At 41.6% G+C, this 20686-nt stretch overlaps 1 protein-coding gene across 4 annotated transcripts in view; it reads left to right on the top strand.

Moving 5' to 3' along the window:
- The window catches only part of CAPN5 (calpain 5), a 60898-nt gene extending 40792 nt beyond the window's left edge, over positions 1-20106 (top strand). For all 4 annotated transcript variants that reach the window (XM_073661585.1, XM_073661598.1, XM_073661607.1 and 1 more), the window contains exons 6-13: positions 1417-1610; positions 1768-1845; positions 2006-2201; positions 4875-4997; positions 5118-5314; positions 9738-9859; positions 13790-13926; positions 17670-20106. In XM_073661585.1, the coding sequence (XP_073517686.1) occupies positions 1417-1610; positions 1768-1845; positions 2006-2201; positions 4875-4997; positions 5118-5314; positions 9738-9859; positions 13790-13926; positions 17670-17852 (1230 nt within the window). In that variant the 3' untranslated portion in view covers positions 17853-20106. The remainder of the gene's footprint in view (positions 1-1416; positions 1611-1767; positions 1846-2005; positions 2202-4874; positions 4998-5117; positions 5315-9737; positions 9860-13789; positions 13927-17669) is intronic.
- Positions 20107-20686: the final 580 nt, after the last annotated feature.

Below are 20686 nucleotides of genomic sequence, written 5' to 3' on the forward strand. Positions count from 1 at the left end.
TAGGAGCCGTATTATAGTAGTTATATTCTTGTACATAGGGGGCAGTATTATAGTAGTTATATTCTTGTATATAGGGGGCAGTATTATAGTAGTTATATTCTTGTACATAGGAGCAGTATTATAGTAGTTATATTCTTGTACATAGGGAGCAGTATTATAGTAGTTATATTCTTGTACATAGGGGGCAGTATTATAGTAGTTATATTCTTGTACATAGGGGGCAGCATTATAGTAGTTATATTCTTGTACATAGGAGCAGTATTATAGTAGTTATATTCTTGTACATAGGGAGCAGTATTATAGTAGTTATATTCTTGTACATAGGGGCAGTATTATAGTAGTTATATTCTTGTACATAGGGAGCAGTATTATAGTAGTTATATTCTTGTACATAGGGGCAGTATTATAGTAGTTATATTCTTGTACATAGGGAGCAGTATTATAGTAGTTATATTCTTGTACATAGGGGGCAGTATTATAGTAGTTATATTCTTGTACATAGGGGCCGTATTATAGTAGTTATATTCTTGTACATAGGGGCAGTATTATAGTAATATTCTTATACATAGGAGCAGTATTATAGTAGTTATATTCTTGTACATAGGGGCAGTATTATAGTAGTTATATTCTTGTACATAGGGGCAGTATTATAGTAGTTATATTCTTGTACATAGGGAGCAGTATTATAGTAGTTATATTCTTGTACATAGGGGCAGTATTATAGTAGTTATATTCTTGTACATAGGGAGCAGTATTATAGTAGTTATATTCTTGTACATAGGGGCAGTATTATAGTAGTTATATTCTTGTACATAGGGGGCAGTATTATAGTAGTTATATTCTTGTACATAGGGGCAGTATTATAGTAGTTATATTCTTGTACATAGGAGCAGTATTATAGTAGTTATATTCTTGTACATAGGGAGCAGTATTATAGTAGTTATATTCTTGTACATAGGGGCAGTATTATAGTAGTTATATTCTTGTACATAGGGGGCAGTATTATAGTAGTTATATTCTTGTACATAGGAGCAGTATTATAGTAGTTATATTCTTGTACATAGGGAGCAGTATTATAGTAGTTATATTCTTGTACATAGGGGCAGTATTATAGTAGTTATATTCTTGTACATAGGGGGCAGTATTATAGTAGTTATATTCTTGTACATATGGGCAGTATTATAGTAGTTATATTCTTGTACATAGGAGCAGTATTATAGTAGTTATATTCTTGTACATAGGGGGCAGTATTATAGTAGTTATATTCTTGTACATAGGGGGCAGTATTATAGTAGTTATATTCTTGTACATAGGGGGCAGTATTATAGTAGTTATATTCTTGTACATAGGGGGCAGTATTATACAGTTATATTGTTTTTCACTCACTGCATCAATAACAGTTAGTCACTCATATAGGCAACCACGGCGGATGACATGGAGGCTCGTTTGGCTTGCGGTCTAGTAAAGGGTCACGCCTATGCTGTCACGGATGTTCGTAAGGTGAGACTGGGTCATGGACTGCTCGCGTTTTTCAAGTCTGAGAAGCTGGATATGATCAGAATGCGGAATCCATGGGGGGAGAGAGAATGGAATGGACCCTGGAGTGACAGGTAAGTTGTAAATTTTAAAGTAAAAAAATAAAATAAAAAATATTTAACACCCCCCCCCACCCCCCACTCCCCACTCCCCATCGCTGATTTAAACAGCCCCATGTGTATAGGGCTTTAGCTGTTTTATACTAGCAGTGTACCGCTCTCTTTTCTCCAGTTCAGAGGAATGGCAGAAAGTAAGCAAAAGTGAGAGAGAAAAGCTCGGGGTGACCGTGCAGGATGATGGGGAATTTTGGTAAGTAGTTTTTATTGATGATCACACTCTTTCCCAAAAACCCTCCTGGTGTACTGATAATCATGGGATCTCATATTGGAGTTGAATAGATTCAAAGGAATATGTTGTTGGGTTGAATCAGTGCTGCCGCTTACAGCTCGTGCTTTCTTCCTTTTTGTAGGATGACTTTTGAAGATTTTTCCAAGTATTTCACAGACATCATTATGTGCCGACTTATAAACACCTCTTACTTGAGCATTCACAAAACCTGGGAAGAAGCAGTGATGCGGGGGGCATGGATAAAGCATGATGACCCTTTCCAGAATCGGTCAGGGGGCTGCCTCAATAACAGGACCACCTATCTCCAAAACCCACAGGTGAGATCAGTCATAGGCTACATGAACGAAGAAAAGAACAACATTATGCTTGTGATTCCCTAAGATATGGAAGGCTGCAGTCACTGTGTACATACATTACATTACTGATCCTGAGTTACATCCTGTATTATACTCCAGAGCTGCACTCACTATTCTGCTGGTGCAGTCACTGTGTACATACATTACATTACTGATTCTGAGTTACATCCTGTATTATACTCCAGAGCTGCACTCACTATTCTGCTGGTGCAGTCACTGTGTACATACATTACATTACTGATCCTGAGTTACATCCTGTATTATACTCCAGAGCTGCACTCACTATTCTGCTGGTGCAGTCACTGTGTACATACATTACATTACTGATTCTGAGTTACATCCTGTATTATACTCCAGAGCTGCACTCACTATTCTGCTGGTGCAGTCACTGTGTACATACATTACATTACTGATCCTGTTCTGATCCTGAGTTACCTCCTGTATTATACTCCAGAGCTGCACTCACTATTCTGCTGGTGCATTCACTGTGTACATACATTACATTACTGATCCTGAGTTACATCCTGTATTATACTCCAGAGCTGCACTCACTATTCTGCTGGTGCAGTCACTGTGTACATACCGTGGTGGCCAAAAGTATTGGCACCCCTGCAATTCTGTCAGATAATACTCCGTTTCTTCCTGAAAATGATTGCAATCACAAATTCTTTGGTATTATCTTCATTTAATTTGTCTTCAATGAAAAAAACACAAAAAGAATTGTCCTAAAGCCAAATTGGATATAATTCCACACCAAACCTAAAAAAGGGGGTTGACAAAAGTATTGGCACCCTTTGAAAAATCATGTGATGCTTCTCTAATTGGTGTAATTACCAGCACCTGTAACTTACCTGTGGCACCTAACAGGTGTTGGCAATAACTAAATCACACTTGCAGCCAGTTAACATGGATTAAAGTTGCCTCAACCTCTGTCCTGTGTCCTTGTGTGTACCACATTGAGCATGGAGAAAAGAAAGAAGACCAAAGAACTGTCTGAGGACTTCAGAAACCAAATTGTGAGGAAGCATGAGCAATCTCAAGGCTACAAGTCCATCTCCAAAGACCTGAATGTTCCTGTGTCTTCTGTGCGCATTGTTATCAAGAAGTGTAAAGCCCATGGCACTGTGGCTAACCTCCCTAGATGTGGGCGGAAAAGAAAAATTGACGAGAGATTTCAACGCAAGATTGTGCGGATGGTGGATAAAGAACCTCGACTAACATCCAAACAAGTTCAAGCTGCCCTGCAGTCCGAGGGTACAACAGTGTCAACCCGTACTATCCGTCGGCGTCTGAATGAAAAGGGACTGTATGGTAGGATACCCAGGAAGACCCCACTTCTTACCCCGAGACATAAAAAAGCCAGGCTGGACTTTGCCAAAACTTACCTGAGAAAGCCTAAAACGTTTTGGAAGAATGTTCTCTGGTCAGATGAGACAAAAGTAGATGGGAAAAAGCATCAACATAGAGTGTACAGGAAAAAAAGAGGCATTCAAAGAAAAGAACAAGGTCCCTACAGTCAAACATGGCGGAGGTTCCCTGATGTTTTGGGGTTGCTTTGCTGCCTCTGGCACTGGACTGCTTGACCGTGTGCATGGCATTATGAAGTCTGAAGACTACCAACAAATTTTGCAGCATAATGTAGGGCCCAGTGTGAGAAAGCTGGGTCTCCCTCAGAGGTCATGGGTCTTCCAGCAGGACAGTGACCCAAAACACACTTCCAAAAGCACTATAAAATGGTTTGAGTGAAAGCACTGGAGACTTCTAAGGTGACCCGCAATGAGTCCAGACCTGATCCCATCGAACACCTGTGGAGAGATCTCAAAATGGCAGTTTGGAGAAGGCATCCTTCAAATATCAGGGACCTGGAGCAGTTTGTCAAAGAAGAATGGTCTACAATTCCAGCAGAGCATTGTAAGAAACTCATTGATGGTTACCGGAAGCGGTTGTTCCCAGTTATTTTGGCTAAAAGTTGTGCAACCAAGTATTAGGCTGAGGGTGCCAATACTTTTGTCCGGCCTTTTTTTGGAGTTTTGTGTGAAATGATCAATGATTTGATTTTTGCTTCATTCTCTTTTGTGTTTTTTCCTTGCAAGCAAATTAAATGAAGATAATAAGACCAAAGAATTTGTGATTGCAATCATTTTCAGGAAGAAACTGAGTATTATCTGACAGAATTGCAGGGGTGCCAATACTTTTGGCCACCACTGTATATTACATTACTGATCCTCAGTTACATCCTGTATTATACTGCAGAGCTGCACTCACTATTCTGCTGGTGCAGTCACTGTGTACATACATTACATTAGTTATCCTGTACCGATCCTGAGTTACCTCCTGTATTATACTCTAGAGCTGCACTCACTATTCTGCTGGTGCAGTTACTGTGTACATACATTACATTAGTTATCCTGTACCGATCCTGAGTTACCTCCTGTATTATACTCCAGAGCTGCACTCACTATTCTGCTGGTGCAGTCACTGTGTACATACATTACATTACTGATCCTGAGTTACCTCCTGTATTATACTCCAGAGCTGCACTCACTATTCTGCCGCCGTCTCTCAGCATTTTCGGCTTCTTTTCTTGAGAGTTTGTGATGCCGTGTCTGATTTCCGGATCTCTTCTTCCTTCAGTTCATGTTCGATGTGAAGAAGCCAGAAGATGAGATCCTGATTTGCCTTCAGCAGAAAACCAAAAGGACGACAAAGAAGGACGGGAAAGTGGAGAATTTGGCCATAGGGTTTGATGTTCACCGGGTGAGACGTGGTTAATAATGATGGAGGGTGGAGGGGGCAGCGGCGCTTCCTGACTCCTCCTGTGACCTCCTTCTCCGTCCCCCTTGGTCCTGACGCTCCTCGCACTTGTCCTTTCCGCAGGTGGAGCTGAACCGTAAATATCGGATGCACACGGTGCAGCCCAAAGTGGCCAGTTCCATCTACATCAACTCTCGCTGCGTTTTTCTCAGGTCTGACATCAAAGACGGCCGATACGTCATCATTCCAACCACCTTTGAGCCGGGTTTAAGCGGAGATTTCCTCCTCCGAGTGTTCAGTGACGTGCCTTCAAACTGCTGGTAAGAAGCGCATCACCCCTCCCCAGGACAGCACTTTTTTTTTTTTTTTTGTCTTTTTCCAAGAAGAATAAGTTTTTGTTTTTTTTCTTCCATGCACATAGCTATATAAGGGATTGTTTTTTGAGGACGAGTTTTAGTTTATACTGACGATATTCAGTTTACCATATAATGTACTGAAAATTTGGGGGAAAAAAATATCCAAAGGTCATATTGCAAAAGAAAACACAATTCTACCATTGTTTTTGGGTATTTTTTTTTTTTTTTAGGACATTTATTGTGCAGTTAAAAAAAAAAAAAAATGACCTGATTATCCAGATCATTACAACTGGGGCAATATCAAACTTGTATAGTTTTTATTTATTTTTTTATTTTGTGATTCAAAAAAAAGTTTAAAAACTTTTGCTTTGTTACCATTTTCTGGAACCCATAATATACTTTTTTTTTATTTTTCTATCAGTTGAGCTGTGTGAAGACTTTTTTTTTATCTACTTTTTTTTTTGTGCACCATATAGTGGTGCATACGTTGTTTTTGATCAATTATTTAATGTATTAAAAAAATTAAAAATTAAAAAACTTCTGATTGCCAACTATTCTCGTACCGAAAAAAAATGATAAAAAAAACCACATTTGGTAATAGACATATCTATAAAAATTTTATCTTTAGAAATATAAAATGATTTATCTTATTCAGTGAACACTTTAAAAAAAAAATATATATATATATATATATATATATATATATATATATATATATATATATATATATATATATATATATATATATATATTTATATTTAAGCAAAATTTTCCTCTAAAACATCCAACAGCCCTGGTATTGTAAAAAATAAAATCCTGTTGCTCTATGGATAAGGCAATGGAAAGAAATAAAGCGAATACCAAAAATAGGTTTGGTCCTTAAGGGGTCAAGTAACATGGCGACCACCATACTTTTTAAAGCTGTGCTTGAGATAGTGAACATGAATATGTTAATATATGGGGGTGTTCACTATCCTGGCCCAGTATCCCCCCCCATCTGCTGGAGCCTCCGTCCACTTTAGAGTGAGAGCCGATAATGACTCCATCATCTAAGAGCACAATGGTAAATTAATTCCATACATTGTTTCCTACAAGGACAATTGTTATTTCCTTTCTTCTTTAAAATGAGCTTTTATTCCGGTTTGCTGCTGACAAAAAAGCAAAACCCATCATTCATGTTATCAGAGGCGGTATTGTTCTCCACCTCGTGCCGGCCATCAAGATGGTGACTGCAGTAATGGCTTCTATTGGGAAAGGGTCAAATCTGAGTCATAGGCCGAGCAGAGAACAAGAACATTGTGTAACTAACAGGAAAGAAACGCTTTATGAATAAAGATCAACTGTAACCACAAAAAGCCCAATGGATTTCTTATACTCCACGTACAAGAATATAACTACTATAATACTGCTCCCTATGTACAAGAATATAACTACTATAATACTGCCCCTATGTACAAGAATATAACTATAATACTGCTCCCTATGTACAAGAATATAACTACTATAATACTGCTCCCTATGTACAAGAATATAAGTACTATAATACTGCTCCCTATGTACAAGAATATAACTACTATAATACTGCCCCTATGTACAAGAATATAACTATAATACTGCTCCCTATGTACAAGAATATAACTACTATAATACTGCTCCCTATGTACAAGAATATAAGTACTATAATACTGCTCCCTATGTACAAGAATATAACTACTATAATACTGCCCCCTATGTACAAGAATATAACTATAATACTGCTCCCTATGTACAAGAATATAACTACTATAATACTGCTCCCTATGTACAAGAATATAACTACTATAATACTGCCCCCTATGTACAAGAATATAACTATAATACTGCTCCCTATGTACAAGAATATAACTACTATAATACTGCTCCCTATGTACAAGAATATAAGTACTATAATACTGCCCCTATGTACAAGAATATAACTACTATAATACTGCCCCTATGTACAAGAATATCACTACTATAATACTGCCCCTATGTACAAGAATATAACTATAATACTGCTCCTATGTACAAGAATATAACTACTATAATACTGCCCCTATGTACAAGAATATAACTACTATAATACTGCTCCTATATACAAGAATATAACTACTATAATACTGCTCCTATGTACAAGAATATAACTACTATAATACTGCCCCCCTATGTACAAGAATATAACTACTATAATACTGCCACCTATGTACAAGAATATAACTACTATAATACTGCCCCCTATGTACAAGAATATAACTACTATAATACTGCTCCTATGTACAAGAATATAACTACTATAATACTGCTCCTATGTACAAGAATATAACTACTATAATACTGCCCCCTATGTACAAGAATATAACTACTATAATACTGCCCCCTATGTACAAGAATATAACTACTATAATACTGCTCCTATGTACAAGAATATAACTACTATAATACTGCCCCCTATGTACAAGAATATAACTACTATAATACTGCTCCTATGTACAAGAATATAACTACTATAATACTGCCCCCCTATGTACAAGAATATAACTGCTATAATACTGCCCCCCTATGTACAAGAATATAACTACTATAATACTGCCCCTATGTACAAGAATATAACTACTATAATACTGCTCCTATGTACAAGAATATAACTACTATAATACTGCCACCTATGTATAAGAATATAACTACTATAATACTGCTCCTATGTACAAGTATATAACTACTATAATACTGCCCCTATGTACAAGAATATAACTACTATAATACTGCCCCCTATGTACAAGAATATAACTACTATAATACTGCTCCTATATACAAGAATTTAACTACTATAATACTGCCCCTATGTACAAGAATATAACTACTATAATACTGCTCCCTATGTACAAGAATATAACTACTATAATACTGCCCCTATGTACAAGAATATAACTACTATAATACTGCCCCCTATGTACAAGAATATAACTACTATAATACTGCTCCTATGTACAAGAATATCACTACTATAATACTGCCCCTATGTACAAGAATATCACTACTATAATACTGCCCCTATGTACAAGAATATAACTATAATACTGCCCCTATGTACAAGAATATAACTACTATAATACTGCCCCTATGTACAAGAATATAACTACTATAATACTGCCCCCCTATGTACAAGAATATAACTACTATAATATTGCCCCTATGTACAAGAATATAACTACTATAATACTGCCCCCCTATGTACAAGAATATAACTACTATAATACTGCCCCTATGTACAAGAATATAACTACTATAATACTGCCCCCCTATGTACAAGAATATAACTACTATAATACTGCCCCTATGTACAAGAATATAACTACTATAATACTGCTCCTATGTACAAGAATATAACTACTATAATACTGCCACCTATGTATAAGAATATAACTACTATAATACTGCTCCTATGTACAAGTATATAACTACTATAATACTGCCCCTATGTACAAGAATATAACTACTATAATACTGCCCCCTATGTACAAGAATATAACTACTATAATACTGCTCCTATATACAAGAATTTAACTACTATAATACTGCCCCTATGTACAAGAATATAACTACTATAATACTGAGCCCTATGTACAAGAATATAACTACTATAATACTGCCCTTATGTACAAGAATATAACTACTATAATACTGCTCTTATGTACAAGAATATAACTACTATAATACTGCTCCTATGTACAAGAATATAACTACAATAATACTGCTCTCTATGTACAAGAATATAACTACAATAATACTGCCCCCTATGTACAAGAATATAACTACTATAATACTGCTCCTATGTACTAGAATATAACTACTATAATACTGCTTCAATGTACAAGAATATAACTACTATAATACTGCTCCTATGTACAAGAATATAACTACTATAATACTGCTCCTATGTGCAAGAATATATCTACTATAATACTGCTCCTATGTACTAGAATATAACTACTATAATACTGCTCCTATGTACAAGAATATAACTACTATAATACTGCTCTTATGTACAAGAATATAACTACTATAATACTGCTCCCTATGTACAAGAATATAACTACTATAATACTGCTCCCTATGTACAAGAATATAACTACTATAATACTGCTCTTATGTACAAGAATATAACTACTATAATACTGCTCTTATGTACAAGAATATAACTACTATAATACTGCCCCCTATGTACAAGAATATAACTACTATAATACTGCTCCTATGTACAAGAATATAACTACTATAATACTGCCCCTATGTACAAGAATATAACTACTATAATACTGCCCCCTATGGGCTGGACCTTGTAGTAACCACTCCTGTGCGTACCTTTCAGTGAGCTGACTGTGCATGAGCCGAAGAAGACCTGCTGGTCGGGGATGTGTGGTTTCCCCCAGGTGGTGTCTCAGGTACATGTGGTCAGTGCTGCAGGACTTAAGCAGCAGGACTCTCAAGGAGGTAGGTGTGTCAGTGTGATATTTTACTTTTTGTATTTTTCTGGGTTATTATTATAACAACTGTTTTTGGGAGTTGGGTAGTTTAATCATCTGATATTTTTGCTGTCCCATTTCTTGGATGTGTCTTTTATTGCTCTGTTCCCTCTAATTCCCCAGTGAATGGGGCGATGATGATTGACAGCTCATCTGCGGTTTCCCACATTTCCCGGCTCTTGTTGGAGTCTCGTATTATGTAGATGGGGAAATATCTATAAATGGCAGGAAATGCTGGTGCACCAAGGTCGTCTGTGCGAGGCGACAGCGGGGGGTCATGTGGTTTCCCGAAAGATTATGCCTGGAATTACAGAAGTAGCTGGAAGTGACAGCTCGCTTGCAGAGCTTACAGTTTAGTGGTAGATGAAGTAGTGACGGCTCGCCTGCAGAGCTTACAGTCTAGTGGTAGATGTAGTAGTGACAGCTCGCCTGCGGAGCTTTACAGTCTAGTGGTAGATGTAGTAGTGACAGCTCGCTTGCAGAGCTTACAGTCTAGTGGTAGATGTAGTAGTGACAGCTCGCCTGCGGAGCTTACAGTCTAGTGGTAGATGTAGTAGTGACAGCTCGCTTGCAGAGCTTACAGTCTAGTGGTAGATGAAGTAGTGACGGCTCGCCTGCAGAGCTTACAGTCTAGCGGTAGATGTAGTAGTGACGGCTCGCCTGCAGAGCTTACAGTCTAGTGGTAGATGTAGTAGTGACAGCTCGCCTGCGGAGCTTTACAGTCTAGTGGTAGATGTAGTAGTGACGGCTCGCCTGCAGAGCTTACAGTCTAGTGGTAGATGTAGTGGTGACGGCTCGCCTGCAGAGCTTACAGTCTAGTGGTAGATGTAGTAATGACGGCTCGCCTAGTGGTAGATGTAGTAGTGACGGCTCGCCTGCGGAGCTTACAGTCTAGTGGTAGATGTAGTAATGACGGCTCGCCTGCGGAGCTTACAGTCTAGTGGTAGATGTAGTGGTGACGGCTCGCCTGCAGAGCTTACAGTCTAGTGGTAGATGTAGTAGTGACGGCTCGCCTGCGGAGCTTACAGTCTAGTGGTAGATGTAGTAGTGACGGCTCGCCTGCGGAGCTTACAGTCTAGTGGTAGATGTAGTAGTGACGGCTCACCTGCACAGCTTACAGTCTAGTGGTAGATGTAGTAATGACGGCTCGCCTAGTGGTAGATGTAGTAGTGACAGCTCGCCTGCGGAGCTTTACAGTCTAGTGGTAGATGTAGTAGTGACGGCTCGCCTGCAGAGCTTACAGTCTAGTGGTAGATGTAGTGGTGACGGCTCGCCTGCAGAGCTTACAGTCTAGTGGTAGATGTAGTAATGACGGCTCGCCTAGTGGTAGATGTAGTAGTGACGGCTCGCCTGCGGAGCTTACAGTCTAGTGGTAGATGTAGTAATGACGGCTCGCCTGCAGAGCTTACAGTCTAGTGGTAGATGTAGTAGTGACGGCTCGCCTGCACAGCTTACAGTCTAGTGATAGATGTAGTAGTGACGGCTCGCCTGCAGAACTTACAGTCTAGTGGTAGATGTAGTAGTGACTGCTCGCCTGCACAGCTTACAGTCTAGTGGTAGATGTAGTAATGACGGCTCGCCTAGTGGTAGATGTAGTAGTGACGGCTCGCCTGCAGAGCTTACAGTCTAGTGGTAGATGTAGTAGTGACGGCTCGCCTGCGGAGCTTACAGTCTAGTGGTAGACGTAGTAGTGACGGCTCGCCTGCAGAGCTTACAGTCTAGTGGTAGATGTAGTAGTGACGGCTCGCCTGCAGAGCTTACAGTCTAGTTGTAAATGTAGTAGTGACGACTCGCCTGCAGAGCTTACAGTCTAGTGGTAGATGTAGTAGTGATGGCTCGCCTGCAGAGCTTTACAGTCTAGTGGTAGATGTAGTAGTGACGGCTCGCCTGCGGAGCTTAGTCTAGTGGTAGATGTAGTAGTGACGGCTCGCCTGTGAAGCTTACAGTCTAGTGGTAGATGTAGTAGTGACGGCTCGCCTGCACAGCTTACAGTCTAGTGGTAGATGTAGTAATGACTGCTCACCTGCGGAGCTTTACAGTCTAGTGGTAGATGTAGTAGTGGCGGCTCGCCTGCGGAGCTTACAGTCTAGTGGTAGATGTAGTGGTGACTGCTCGCCTGCGGAGCTTACAGTCTAGTGGTAGATGTAGTAGTGACGGCTCGCCTGCGAAGCTTACAGTCTAGTGGTAGATGTAGTAATGACGCCCGCCTGCAGAGCTTACAGTCTAGTGGTAGATGTAGTAGTGACAGCTCGCCTGCAGAGCTTACAGTCTAGTGGTAGATGTAGTAGTGACGGCTCGCCTGCGGAGCTTACAGTCTAGTGGTAGATGTAGTAGTGACGGCTCGCCTGCGGAGCTTACAGTCTAGTGGTAGATGTAGTAATGACGCTCGCCTGCAGAGCTTACAGTCTAGTGGTAGATGTAGTAATGACGCTCGCCTGCGGAGCTTACAGTCTAGCGATAGATGTAGTAGTGACGCTCGCCTGCAGAGCTTACAGTCTAGTGGTAGATGTAGTAGTGACGGCTCGCCTGCGGAGCTTACAGTCTAGTGGTAGATGTAGTAGTGACGGCTCGCCTGCGGAGCTTACAGTCTAGTGGTAGATGTAGTAGTGACGGCTCGCCTGCGGAGCTTACATTCTAGTGGTAGATGTAGTAGTGACGGCTTGCCTGCGGAGCTTACAGTCTAGTGGTAGATGTAGTAGTGACGGCTCGCCTGCGGAGCTTACAGTCTAGTGGTAGATGTAGTAGTGACGGCTCGCCTGCAGAGCTTACAGTCTAGTGGTAGATCTAGTAGTGACGGCTTGCCTGCAGAGCTTACAGTCTAGTGGTAGATCTAGTAGTGACGGCTCGCCTGCGGAGCTTACAGTCTAGTGGTAGATGTAGTAGTGACGGCTTGCCTGCAGAGCTTACAGTCTAGTGGTAGATCTAGTAGTGACGGCTTGCCTGCGGAGCTTACAGTCTAGTGGTATAACATCTGCGTAATCTTATTTATGACTACACTTGTCTCATTCCCTTGGTCACATCTCCTCATTAACATCATTACTTTACCTGCTGAAATACTCTGCACTGCTGGCATTTCTACTATTTTTCTTATTTTCATTCTCAGCTTGTCATCTGTCCCCTGCAGTCCGGTTCTTTCTGACACATCTGTGGACAGATCACAACTACCAAGATAAACCCTGTCCTCTGCTGAAACACTCTGTGCTGCTCCATCACTTCTTAGATTATGACACTGCCTTCTCACCTGCAGCCCTTTCTTTCCTAACATTATCATCATATGTTTGGATTGGTCCCCTCTTCCCACAAGAGCTGTCCACTCGTCTCCTGAAATACTCTGTGCTGTCAAGTCTTGCTCCTTCCACTATGTACGTTTCAGTGTGTGACCATCATGCATCTCCGGTCTCCTCCTAACATGATTCTGCCTGACTCATGTAATCCTGTGCTTATTGGTATCCTCACCGCAGCTGACTGCTGAAATACTCTGTACTGCTGGTATCCATTCTCTTTTCATTTTTTTTAATTTAAAGATTTTAGCACCCTCCTTTTCACATTCAGCCCTATTTTTACTCCATCTATTTCTCTGTCATATACACAAATATCATAATATGAGTAGACGGGTAACTGCCCCCCCCCCCCCCCCCACACACACACACACACACGAGATTAGAACTATGCTCTCCTGAAATACTCTGTGCTGCTGGGGACCTTACTTTTTGGCCTGTGACTTCCCCCACTTGCCACATGCAGGCTTTACCTTACAGATATCTTCCTATTAGTGGCCTTCTTTCGCACCAGATTGGCACACTGCTCTCCTGAAATACTCTGTGCTGCTGAGATTCCATTTACATCCTCATGTAGTATAAAAATAAGTGACACCCTTTTTGTTTGTTTTTGTCATCAGGCGCTGACCCGTATGTCATTATTAGCTGCGAGGGGAATAAAGTCCAGTCGCCAGTGATAAAGGACACGCTGACTCCTCAATTTGATGTCAAGGGTTTGTTCTACCGGAAGAAGCCGGGTCAGCCGATCATCGTCCAGGTGGGTGACACATCGGGCCAGCCCAACGCTGGTCACCGGCAACCCACAATTCACATGTTAGGCCTCAGGATGGCGGATGTATTGGTAGATGGTGCATGGAAGCCATCTAGTGTTAGAGCTGTGTAATTACATTGTCAAGGGACAATACAGAATTACTGTATATACGCACACATAGCAAATGAAAATTAGCTTTACCTGTTAAACTTTATTCACAAAAGATGGAAAATCCCTTTAAATGATACTACCTTGACAATGTAATTGCACAGCTTTAACGTGTATGTGCATGTGTGTGTATGTGTATATATATATATATATATATATATATATATATATATATATATATATATATATATATATATATATATATATATATATATATATATATATATATATATATATATATATATATATATATATACACACCCACAAACACACTATGTAACATATACACTGCTCAAAAAAGTAAAGGGAACACTTAATCAACACAATGTAACTCCAAGTCAATCACACTTCTGTGAGATCAGCCTGTCCACTTATGAAGCAACACCGATTGTGGATTAATTTCTCCTTCTGTTGTACAAATGGAACAGACGACAGGTAGAAATGATAGGCGATTAACAGCCATCCCCTATAAAGGAGCGGTTCTGCAGGTGGTGACCACAGACCATTTCTCTATTCTCCTTTTTGGCTGCTGTTTTGGTCACTTTTGCATGTTGTCATTGCTCTCACCCCTAGAGGTATAGTAGCATGAGGCGGTGTCTACAACCCACAGAAGTTGCTCAGGTAGTGCAGCTCATCCAGGATGGCACATCAATGAGAGCTGTGACAAGAAGGGTAGCTGTGTCTGTAAGCACAGTGTCCAGAGCATGGAGCAGATACCAGGAGACAGGCCAGTACACCAGGAGATGTGGAGGGGGCCGTAAGAGGACAGCAACCCAGCAGCAGGACCGCTACCTCCTCCTCTGTGCAAGGAGGAACAGGAGGAGCACTGCCAGAGCCCTGCAAAATGACCTCCAGCCACCCCTAATATCCATGTGTCTGCTCAAACCATCAGAAACAGACTCATGAGGGCGGTATGAGGCCCAACGTCCACAAATGGGTTTTGTGCTTAGAGCCCAACACCGTGCAGGACAATTGGCATGTGCCAGAGAACACCAAGATTGGCAGAGTCGACATAGGCGCCCTGTGCTCTTCACGGATAAGCGCAGGTTCACACTGAGCACATGTGACAGACGTGACAGAGTCTGGAGACGCCGTGGAGAGCGATCTGCTGCCTGCAACATCCTCCAGCGTGACTGGTTTGGCAGTGGGTCAGTATTGGTGTGGGGTGGCATTTCTTTGGAGGGCCGCACAGCCCTCCATGTGCTCGCCAGAGGTAGCCTGACTGCCATTAGGTACCGAGATGAGATCCTCAGACCCCTTGTGAGACCATATGCTGGTGCGGTTGGCCCTGGATTCCTCCTAATGCAGCACAATGCCAGACCTCATGTGGCTGGAGTGTGTCAGCAGTTCCTGCAAGATGAAGGCATTGAAGCTATGGACTGGCCCGCCCGTTCCCCAGACCTGAATCCGATTGAGCACATCTGGGACATCATGTCTCGCTCCATCTACCAACGTCACGTTGCACCACAGACTGTCCAGGAGTTGGCGGATGCTTTAGTCCAGGTCTGAGAGGAGATCCCACAGGAGACCATCCGCAACCTCATCAGGAGCATACCCAGGCGTTGTAGGGAGGTCATACAGGCACGTGGAGGCCACACACAATACTCAGCCTCATCAGGAGCATGCCCAGGCGTTGTAGGGAGGTCATACAGGCACGTGGAGGCCACACACAATACTCAGCCTCATCCGGCGCATGCCCAGGCGTTGTAGGGAGGTCATACAGGCACGTGGAGGCCACACACAATACTGAGCCTCATCAGGAACATGCCCAGGCGTTGTAGGAAGGTCATACAGGCACGTGGAGGCCACACACAATACTCAACCTCATCAGGAGCATGCCCAGGCGTTGTAGGGAGGTCATACAGGCACGTGGAGGCCACACACAATACTCAGCCTCATCAGGAGCATGCCCAGGCATTGTAGGGAGGTCATACAGGCACGTGGAGGCCACACACAATACTCAGCCTCATCAGGAGCATGCCCAGGCGGTGTAGGGAGGTCATACAGGCACGTGGAGACCACACACAATACTGAGCCTCATCAGGAGCATACCCAGGCGGTGTAGGGAGGTCATACAGGCACGTGGAGGCCACACACAATACTCAGCCTCATCAGGAGCATGCCCAGGCGTTGTAGGGAGGTCATACAGGCACGTGGAGACCACACACAATACTGAGCCTCATCAGGAGCATGCCCAGGCGTTGTAGGGAGGTCATACAGGCACGTGGAGACCACACACAATACTCAGCCTCATCAGGAGCATGCCCAGGCGTTGTAGGGAGGTCATACAGGCACGTGGAGACCACACACAATACTCAGCCTCATCAGGAGCATGCCCAGGTGTTGTAGGGAGGTCATACAGGCACGTGGAGGCCACACACAATACTGAGCCTCATCAGGAGCATGCCCAGGCGTTGTAGGGAGGTCATACAGGCACGTGGAGGCCACACACAATACTCAGCCTCATCAGGAGCATGCCCAGGCATTGTAGGGAGGTCGTACAGGCACGTGGAGGCCACACACAATGCTCAGCCTCATCAGGAGCATGCCCAGGCATTGTAGGGAGGTCATACAGGCACGTGGAGGCCACACACAATACTCAGCCTCATCAGGAGCATGCCCAGGCGGTGTAGGGAGGTCATACAGGCACGTGGAGACCACACACAATACTGAGCCTCATCAGGAGCATACCCAGGCGGTGTAGGGAGGTCATACAGGCACGTGGAGGCCACACACAATACTGAGCCTCATCAGGAGCATACCCAGGCGGTGTAGGGAGGTCATACAGGCACGTGGAGGCCACACACAATACTGAGCAGCATCTGCAGGTCTGGAGGCATTTTCACTGAAGTTGGATCTGCTTGTTTTTTGATTTTCCACTTTTGAGTTTGAGTATCATTCCAATTACAGACCTCCATGGGAGATTAATTCTGATTTCCATTGATAATTTTTATGTTTTATTGTTCTAAACACATTCCACTATGTAATGAATTAAGATTTGCAACTGGAATATTTCATTCAGTGATATCTAGGATGTGGTATTTAGTGATCCCTTTTTTGTCTTTACTGATGCACATCATTTTATCTGTTGATGAGTGGCGCCGTTTAAGGGCTTGTTTTTTGCATAACCATTTTTGAGTGATAACATTGTCTGGTACATTTTGATTGATTTTTCTTCCATTCTTTGGGGGTTGGGGCTTGCAAGATGATTAAAAAATGTCAATCTTTCTGTTTTTTTGTCTTTATGGCGTTTATGATGCAGGTTCATTTTATAGATTGGACTTTTTATGATCACGGTGATAGTAAATATGTTCAGGTCTTTTTAAATGGGAAAAGTGAGCGATTAACACTTTTTCTATTTCAAGTCCCTCTAGGGAACCTTCAATCAATATTGTTGTATATAGCACTGCATTGTGGAATATGTAGTGTTTTTTTTCTGTGGTGCTTGATGAGGGTTGTAGTGTTTTCACCACCTAGCTCATATGTTCTTTACAGACCCTAAGCGAGAAGTCTGGATGTGCCTGTTGCACATGAAATATTTTTACTTATTTTAATTTTTTCTTTTTATTATATTTTCTCAGGTTTGGAATCACAATGTGATTAAAGATGAATTTATGGGTCAAGTGGTCCTAACGGCCGAAGCGAACAACCAGCAGTCCCAGCACAGCCTGCCGCTCCAGGACAAGAGTAACAAGAGTAATCCCCAGGTCGCCGGCTCCATCCAGCTGGTTCTATTCAGCAGCAATAGCCTGACCGGAATCTAAGCGCCAAAACTGCCAGACGGCACGAAACGCGGCCTGCGCCTCCGCGGACTGTCTGCTATTGTGTCCGTATTTCATAGACCTATAATATCTATATTCCAGTGCGGTAATGGAGCGTGCCGCACCTCACCCCAGTGTCCTATGTTTCATGTATCCATATATAGAATTATCTACCAGTAGGATAAGCGGCGCCATTCTAGGTACTTTATATGCATCTGTTATTCCTTATAACCTGACAGGGGGGACGGATGGTTCCTTAAAGACATGCCCAATCTAACGCTGAGTGGGGGTGAGGGTCCTCTGTTGGTCATGTGACTTGCAGTCACAATCTGGACTCAGGAGGGAAAAATACCGCCATATGGAAGATTAGAAGATCGAGCCGTATCACCTGGGTCTCTGCAGCCACTGTGATTTTATGTAGGTAAAGCCTTATCAAGATCTTTGCTTGCTGATCATGAATTGAATTATATATATATATATATATATATATATATATATATATATATATATATATATATATATATATATATATATATATATATATATAATATAATATAATATAATTTTTTTTTTAGACACGTAACACCCGCAGCTGAGGGTTTGCTACACTTGTACCCACTCTATGCAATCCCCTGCGACTAATACTTTTTTTTTACCTGCACTGATACATTGTAACAGACCATCAGGACAGAAGATAGATTTATGCCAATGATATATTTGGGATTGTCTCTGCTGGATGCTATTGTAACAGACCCTCAGATTCGACAATAATAAGGTTGGTACGTGGTAGTTATGCAACAGTATTCCCATTCACTGCCAGCAAGTGGAGATTTTAGAAATTGCAAGTAATTAGGGCAAGAAGTTTATTTAAAAAGTTGCAGAACTTCTTCTTATTACACGTGATACGGCTTTATTTACATAAAATTAAGGAAACCCTTTAAGAATATGGGACAACCCCCATCGAGGTGTCTTTATCAAATGTCCTTTATTCTGTTTATATAGATGTCAGTATATACTACAACGCATGCGTATCGCATGGGAACGTACGAGAAATTAAATGGACGGGCCGAGAAATAGTTCAAATGTGCCAAAGGGCTCCAGGTTTTAAGGCACTGGCTGCTCGAGGGTTAACACCGCTCCTCCATCCTAGACCTCCCAAAGTCTAAATTCTCATGTCTGGGAGATTTTAAGCACCGCCGCGCTTATAAATGCCAAGAAATACCCACTTTGAGGTACATTTACATAAATCCACCTCTTAAAGGGAACGTTTAATACTGAAAAAAAAAAATGGGATTATTAGTGAGTTCTGTGTTTTTCCGCTTTTTATAAAGGCTCTGGCCCAAAAATAGGATGGAGCCGAGGTGCGTTCCCTTTCCTTATACCTTGTTCGAACAAACAGTGGCCATGTTGTCTCTATCGGCCAATCAGTGCACGGCTTTCATTTTCTGACTCAGATGGCAACAAATCAGAGCCTGGCTTTTATGAGGCAGAAAGTGAAAGCTGAGCACTGATTGGTTGCTATCGGTAACCGTTACTCCGAGGCAGGTTTTGTGCATGTAGGCCTCAGTTACCGGTAAACTTGTTGCCATGGCGACTGAGCATATGTCAGTCGGAGCAGTATTTAGGTTACTCGGTGTGCCTCAAAGAACGAAGCCATAATTAGCCAGGTCTGACACAGGGTCCAGAATGCCAAATACTTAGTTTTTTTTCGCTTTTTTTTTTCTGTTGAATTATCTTGAAAACTTAAAGGTCCTAACGCATAAAAATCGGCGCCAAAGCAGGGTCAGTGCCGCCTGATTGGTTCCCTTTTTGTTTTTATGCATGAGGGTCTTTGTGGTGTTGTCATAGCACCAAATACTGTAACCGACCAATGGTTGCCACGGGCAACACCATAGATCTTCATTTATGTAAGTTTTTGGAAATGTCGCCTCGTGTCTTAAGATTTCGCTCATCTGTGAAAATGTTGAAACATTCGTTTCTCAGATATTTTTTCTCTTGTTTTTATACGACGTTTGTGTCCATCTTGACGGTGATTTTGGGCTTTACGTTTCGTCACCCGATTTTCTCTTGACTTTCTATTTTTATTACTATTCGATTTTATGATATCTTTTTTTGTATGTTTACAGGTTAGCACTTTATAATCCGTATAATGTGTACATGGGGAACCTTTATATTAAACGCCTCTGATTTACCGCGTCTGCGCAATGAATCGCCTTACCAAGACCACCGAAAAATAAAATAAAATATTTCAATAAAACCTGAATCTGTAAATTGGTGTCCATATATTCTACATAATTTATAAGGCATAAATAGATCCTGGTTCAGTCCTAATTTTTATCTTTATACAGTCATGGCCAAAAGTTTTGAGAATGACACCAAAATTATATTTTCACATGATCTGCTGGCCTCTGGTTTTATTAGTGTTTGTCTGATGTTTATATCACATACAGAAATATAATTGCAATCATATTATGAGTACCAATAGGTTATATTGACAGTTAGAATGAGTTAATGCAGCAAGTCAATATTTGCAGTGTTGCCCCTTCTTCTTCAAGACCTCTGTAATTCTTCCTGGCACGCTCTCAATCAACTTTTGGACCAAATCGTGACTGATAGCAGTCCATTCTTGCATAATCAATGCTCGCATTTTGCCAGAATTTGTTGGTTTTTGTTTGTCCACCCGTCTCTTGATGATTGACCACAAGTTCTCAATGGGATTAAGATCTGGGGAGTTTCCAGGCCATTGACCCAAAATCTCTATGTTTTGTTCCATGAGCCATTTAGTTATCACCTTTGCTTTATGGCAAGGTGCTCCATCATGCTGGAAAAGGCATTGT

Source organism: Phyllobates terribilis, unplaced genomic scaffold (assembly GCF_046119375.1).
Source record: "Phyllobates terribilis strain yellow unplaced genomic scaffold, ASM4611937v1 Scaffold_2__4_contigs__length_985480577, whole genome shotgun sequence".
In the NCBI taxonomy this organism is placed as follows: domain Eukaryota; kingdom Metazoa; phylum Chordata; class Amphibia; order Anura; family Dendrobatidae; genus Phyllobates; species Phyllobates terribilis.